This window comes from Antrostomus carolinensis, unplaced genomic scaffold, assembly GCF_000700745.2.
Source record: "Antrostomus carolinensis isolate BGI_N321 unplaced genomic scaffold, ASM70074v2 scaffold4325, whole genome shotgun sequence".
Classification (NCBI taxonomy): domain Eukaryota; kingdom Metazoa; phylum Chordata; class Aves; order Caprimulgiformes; family Caprimulgidae; genus Antrostomus; species Antrostomus carolinensis.
In genome coordinates, this window is record NW_010316969.1 from 100295 (window position 1) to 106633 (window position 6339).

General features: G+C 40.2%; 1 protein-coding gene across 3 annotated transcripts in view; it reads left to right on the plus strand.

Annotated features, from left to right (window-relative positions):
* RAPGEF2 (Rap guanine nucleotide exchange factor 2) overlaps nt 1-4945 on the plus strand; it is an 89065-nt gene extending 84120 nt beyond the window's left edge. For all 3 annotated transcript variants that reach the window (XM_029085066.1, XM_029085065.1, XM_010168405.2), the window contains 3 exons: nt 250-809; nt 3397-3702; nt 4920-4945. In XM_029085066.1, coding sequence (XP_028940899.1) covers nt 250-809; nt 3397-3702; nt 4920-4945 — 892 coding nt within the window. The remainder of the gene's footprint in view (nt 1-249; nt 810-3396; nt 3703-4919) is intronic.
* Nucleotides 4946-6339: the final 1394 nt, after the last annotated feature.

The following is a 6339-nucleotide window of genomic DNA, read 5'->3' on the forward strand; positions in this document are numbered from 1 at the left end:
CAGCAGGATGTTTGTCCAGTAATTCCTTTTTTGTTTTGCTTTGTTTTCTAGAGGATGAGCTTTAAAGGATAGTATTCTGTTCTCAAAATTGAATTGGTCATTAATGCAAATAATACTTAATATAAATTGCATCAAAAGCTTCAATATGCTTGCTTTTCTCTTGACTGTTGAATTCTTCATGTGTCTTGTAAATGATCTCCCATTCCAACGCTGGATTTATTTTTTTTCCCCTCTTCAATGTGCATCTAGCTCATATGCACCACTGTCAGAGACCAGAGGCCTGTATGCTGGAGCAACTGTGCTTTCTTCTCCTAGTACAGAAGAACTGTCACAAGATCAGGGAGACAGAGCTTCGCTTGATGCAGCTGACAGTGGCCGTGGTAGCTGGACTTCTTGTTCGAGTGGTTCTCATGACAACATACAAACCATACAGCACCAGAGAAGCTGGGAGACTCTGCCTTTCGGACATGCTCATTTTGATAGTTCAGGCGATGGGGCAGGACTGTGGGCCTCGGGCAGTCATATGGACCAGCTGATGTTTTCCGATCATGGCACAAAGTATGGCAGGCAAAGTCAAGGTAGGGAGGGCCTTGATCAAGCACAGTCCCGAGCAAGCTGGGCTTCCTCAACAGGCTACTGGGGAGAGGACTCGGAAGGTGATACAGGTACCATAAAGCGAAGGGGTGGGAAGGATGTTTCAATTGAAGCTGAAACCAGTAGCATAACGTCTGTACCAGCAGAGGAGTCAAAGCCAGCTCCCATGCCCACTCATATAGCAGTATCATCAAGTAGTACAAAGGGGCTTATTGGTAAGTTAAGTTTTGTTTACCATGAAGTCTTTTAGTTCATTTTTTGTTTATTTATGGTTCTTCGTATTCTTCTAAAACTGTATTTCTTTTGTCTGGTTTGATATTTTCATTTTTAAAGCAAAACAGAGCATTTTGAAGTCTCTCTGAAACTTTCCCCTTTAACTGTGCATTTATTGCTAGGGAAAATATCACTTATTGTTGATTCTCAGTTCTGACAGCGCCGTTGTGTTTCAAGACAGCCTGCCATACATCAAAAAACTAGCTCAACTGCTGGACAGTGTTTTGAGAGATTGATGTATTTAGGTGTCTGTTCTGAAATGTGAATTTCTCTTCACAGTAAGGCTCCACATTCTGTATTTAGATATCTTAATAAATGTGGCCTGATTTTTTTTAGAAGCCTTTTACTTTATACATCTGTATGACTTCTTGATAATTGTGAATATTCCTTACTTCTGACACTGGGATCACTTTGTGCTTAAATACCAACTGAGATGTTTCTTTGGACTGCTGAAACTGAAGAGGTTTCTAAGAAATAAGAGCTGAAATACATTTACAATCATTCAACAAAAGAAAGATCAGATAATATATAAATTAATATGAAAGTGTCTTTGGCAGAGCTTAGCATTTTTCTCATACTGTTCTTTCTACGCATTCCAGTCCTTAGGCCATCCAAGGCCTCTGCATTTTTGCCTCTTTCATTCCTTTCATTCCCCTTTACTTTGCCTTTCCTCAGGTTAATAGGAAAAACTATCTAAAAGCCATTTTGTGCTGACACAACTGAAAAAGCCCGCCAGATTGAGGTCATGCTGAGACCACTGTGATAAACTGCTTTTCAATTTTCTGCCCAAGTATATTGCTTAGCAATGGCCCAATGCCTCAAAGCTTGGGTGCAGATCTGAATCCTTGAACTATGAAGAGGAGGAAGCTGTTCAGTTCAGGACTCCAGGTTCTGATTCGTGCCACTTTCTAATTTTACACTTTGATGCCCTTGGTTTCCACCAGAATGTGGAACAAGCATGTCCAAACTTGTCTCTTAAGGCAAGTGCTTTCCACTATGTCTTTAGAGAGTTGAGAGAATGTGAGAGAGATCTGAAAATTCAAGCCACACACTTGCATGCACTTCAGTACTGTTAACTAATTATCCTGCAAATATAACTCTACATATCACTGTCCAACAGAAGCCGCTGGTTTTACATGGCTCATTTGCAGTGAATAGACATTGATCTCTCACAGTGTTTCAGTATAATTTTACTACAGAATTTCTGCTGCATCAAAGTTACTTTTCAGAAATCTTTGAGTAAAACTTCTCAGAAACTTCTTCATGCTACTTTGCTCAGTTAAAACAATTTGTCCAAGAAAAATGCTTAGATTCTATTGGAAATTATTTGGTTTTGTTATAATACCAAGACTTTATTTGTAGTCTATAAAAACTCACAGCCAAGTAGCACCAGTCCATTTTAAGCTTGTACTGCCCTTGCAGTCAATTCCATGCTGCATAATGTAGAATGATGTTGTCATCACCTCTTGTGCAGGAATATAGTGTATGACAAGCTGTGGAGAGTAAATTGTCTGTGTCAGTGGTTTTTCCTTCTGTGTTTGCCTTTGTGCTGTAAGTTAAGTGGTCGTGTGTTAAAGGGCTAGACCCACAAAAAATGTTCAGTATCAAAGCCCCAGCTGACTGAAATTTAAGTACATAACTCCAAAATAGAGTCGTACCTATCTGCTACGTGTCCCTGCAGATGCTTAAAATTCTTCATTGCTATTTCGTCCTTTGAAGTTCTCTGCAAGAAAGAACTTCTAAGCATGCCCGGAGTTAAGTCTTGTTCAGGTAAACAGTGGCACCTCAATGAGATCCACTAACTAGATGATGATCTTTCCATCTCCTATATAAAATTGTGCTGAATTATCACTGGCATACTTTCAAGTTTTAATTTTGTGCATAATACAATCGTAGAAGCAGCAGGCAGTAATGCCTACAGAAAGTATGAAGACAAAGTGTACTTATTTTCCTTACCTTTTGGAGTTGTAGCTTATGTCTCATTGAGTAGTAAGATTTGTAGGAAGAAATAATATATCAGGGGCTTGGCCTCCACCCCCTCCCCCATCCATGCAAGATGCTAAAAACAGAGAGCTGTGCTCTTGGTACACAGTCCATCATCAGGATTAAGACAGTCATGTGTTTGGGGAGATGCCAGTATTCCTGATAGTTGCCTCTTCTCTGGACTCTTGAGTCTTCCATGTTACCTTGATCAGTGTATGTTTGGGTTTTTTTTCCTATACAATTGATGGAGCTACTTCAGTTGCTAAGTTTGAACAAATTCCCCATGTAATTTGGTGAATTTTATTAGAGTAATGCTTCACTAGTGGAAGAATAGCTATATCCTGTGTATGTTATATATTCTGTACTTTCTTGCATGGTTTATTTTTCAGGACCTCATTGTCTACTGTATGGTAGTTAACTTTTGTCCTTCAGATTTTCTCCTCCTGGGCTGTTGAGTTCGTTGATGTTTATTTAACTTTCACTGTTGATTTTCCTTTGAGCAGTTTTCTTCATACTGTCTCTTATAATCTGTTGTTTTTCCTGCAGCACGAAAAGAGGGTCGATATCGGGAACCACCTCCAACTCCTCCTGGTTATGTAGGAATACCTATTGCTGAGTTTGCAGAAGGTGGTTCCCATCCAACCAGAAAGCCTCCAGATTACAACATAGCACTTCAGAGGTCTAGAATGGTGGCACGGACATGTGAGACGCATGGGACATCAACTCCGCAGCAGCAGTCACATGGCCATTCAACTAGCAGACCTGTGAACAAACCTCAGTGGCATAAACCAAATGAGTCAGATCCACGTCTTGCTCACTATCCGTCTCAAGGGTTTTCCACAGAGGAAGATGGTAAATTTCTAATTGTTAGATTTTGAGTGTGCTGCATGCAAAAATGGTCAATGCTTTCACAGGCACAAAGCAAATTATGCAAATGTATTCTACCATAAAAATTCTTGCCATAATTTGAGCTCTCTTCCATCTTTCATAACTTGCCTTTTGTTAACTTGTTGGGAGGAATTCAGTTCATCCCAAGTGCAGTTTAAAATCTGGAATATAGGTCCACCGGAATCTTGGACAACCAAGCAGTTGGCTTAGGCCACTTCTCTGGAAGTGCCTATGTTCACCAGGTACAGCCCTGCCTTCCCTGAAAGTTTCCAGGCTGCCTAATGTTTGGAACTAACCATGTATTTAATGGCCAAAAAGTTATCCTGGTCTATAGGATACCTGCCCATCCACCTCATAGAGCATTGTTGGTCAGGTTTATTTTGGATAGTCACTCACATTCTGCCTGAAACTTTCACACTGTGGACACTGGGTCTTTCACACCAGCTGCTTCACATAACTAGCCCACTACTCTTGCTACCTCGCTTGCCCAAGTGTGTCTGTATCTTTATGCTTTAGCTCAGCTATAATGGTAACTGTTTTTCCATGGAGTGCAAACATAGCTGGATTGCATCTTTAGGGCTAGGTGCTCAAAATTTAGGCAGGGCAGTGCCCAAATCACACATTTGAATGTTTTGTTTTGCCTAATGGTAGAAAGACTAACTTTCCCCTTCCCTCCCAAGCTGCTTAGTTAGTAAGGTTTTATGTGCACAATGAGCTCTGCAGTTGAACATGGTAGAAAAATTGAAGTCTACCCTAATCAAATTGCCTTAGACTTTAAGAATTCCCATGAGAGATAATTTTAATTGTTTCTACTAATGATGGCTAAAGCTGCAGTCAATTTTTATGCAATCTTATTTTAAATAAATCACAAATATTTGCAGGGAAAAATGAAGATGGCTTTATGAAGCTATTGGATATGTAGGAGTAGCTGTTGTGTTCCTCAGGCTAAGGAACTGCACCTAGCTCAGTTTTAGCAATTGTCTTAATTTCTTCAAGAACAAAATTAAAAAGGAATACTTCTCATGAGACCTGAAATGTACAGATATTTAGATTGTTTTAAAATATATACCTAATACAACAAAATGGAAAACACATGAGCACAGTACAGGTTGTTTCATTCAGTAGCAGTCTTGGTCTATATGAACTAAATTATATTTTCCCTTATCCTGTTGTGTTTGCAGAAGATGAACAAGTCTCTGCTGTCTAAGACTTTGGGCTTTTCTGGATCCAGAGTGAGCTACCTTAAAGGAGAGCACAAGAAGACGTCCCTAGAATAGGAGCCTTGGAACTATAGTTAAAGGATGGTGGACCTATTTGCCTCCTTCCCTGCCTTAAAGCAGCATGGGGCTTCTTCCTCCGCCCCTCCCCCTTCTGTCCCCTCACCCCTTGCATGTGAAATACTGTGAAGAAATCGCCCTGGCACTTTTCAAACTGTGTTGCTTGAAATGCACAGTGCAGCAATCTCCAAGCTACCACTGTCGCTGTCTGCCACATCACACAGTATCATTCCAAATTCCAAGATCATCACATCAGGATGATTAACTCTGGCTGCACTTCCCAATGCCTGGAAGGGTTCTTTTTAAATCTTCCTTTTAGATTTTAATCACAATCCTAGCACTTAGTCTCATTGGGATAATGAGATAAGCTAGTTGTCAAATTATGTTTGGCCTTTAACCTACAAAAGAGAAAAATGCATTGAAGTCCTTCAAGGAGGCAGTGCTTATTTGCTTGTTTACAATGCCTTTGTTACAATTTTGTATGTTTGCGTTTCGGAGATCAAATACTGCATCTGCGTAGTAATTACAGTATTATTTCATACCTGTAAGTAGGGTTGCCAGCCTGAGCTCCTGGAAAGAATATTGCTATCACGTGGTTGAGCAGTACAGAAGGGAAGGCAGAGGTTATGGGATGCAGCCTTTCCTTGACCACCTCGCTTCACTCTTAATGTGCCCCACCCTGGAATCTTCAAAAGTCTGTAAATGTTAGCATTAATGGCATCCTCCGCCAGGTCTAGTGTAAATGCAGAAATGCACACTTGCAACTGGCTGGTGATGGAAGAGGACACTGTGTGTCTCATACCTGTGCCTTGTGGAATACAGGATGGCATACTAAAAAAGAAAGTGTCCCATTCTAATGAGACAGACAGCAACCCCACCTTTAAGTTATATTTTTTATTTTTTTTACTATATAGTAGTTATATTAAAAGAAAAATTAACTGGATAACATTGCAGTGAAGGCAAGTTGGGATGTCACAGCTCATGTCAGCTGTTAACACTGATCTAATAACCTCTATCTATTGACTTTGGCATTAGGGGATAAACGAGCCTTTAAGTAATGAAAAATAACATGTTTAGATTTGCCAGCCTTTGCAATGCAGAAATAGTCACAACTGTTAATGGCTTCATGGAACACTGCATGTGTAGAGAAGGCCAATGTGTAGCAACCACCTGCTCACAGCTGCTATTAACCCTATAATGACTGAAATGACCCTCCCCTCTATTTTTGTGTTGTTTTTGCACAGACTCCGGAGAAGTGAAGGCTGCCAATCCGAGTAGTACTCAAATGTGAGGAACTGCTGGTCTTGGATTTTTTTTTTTTTTT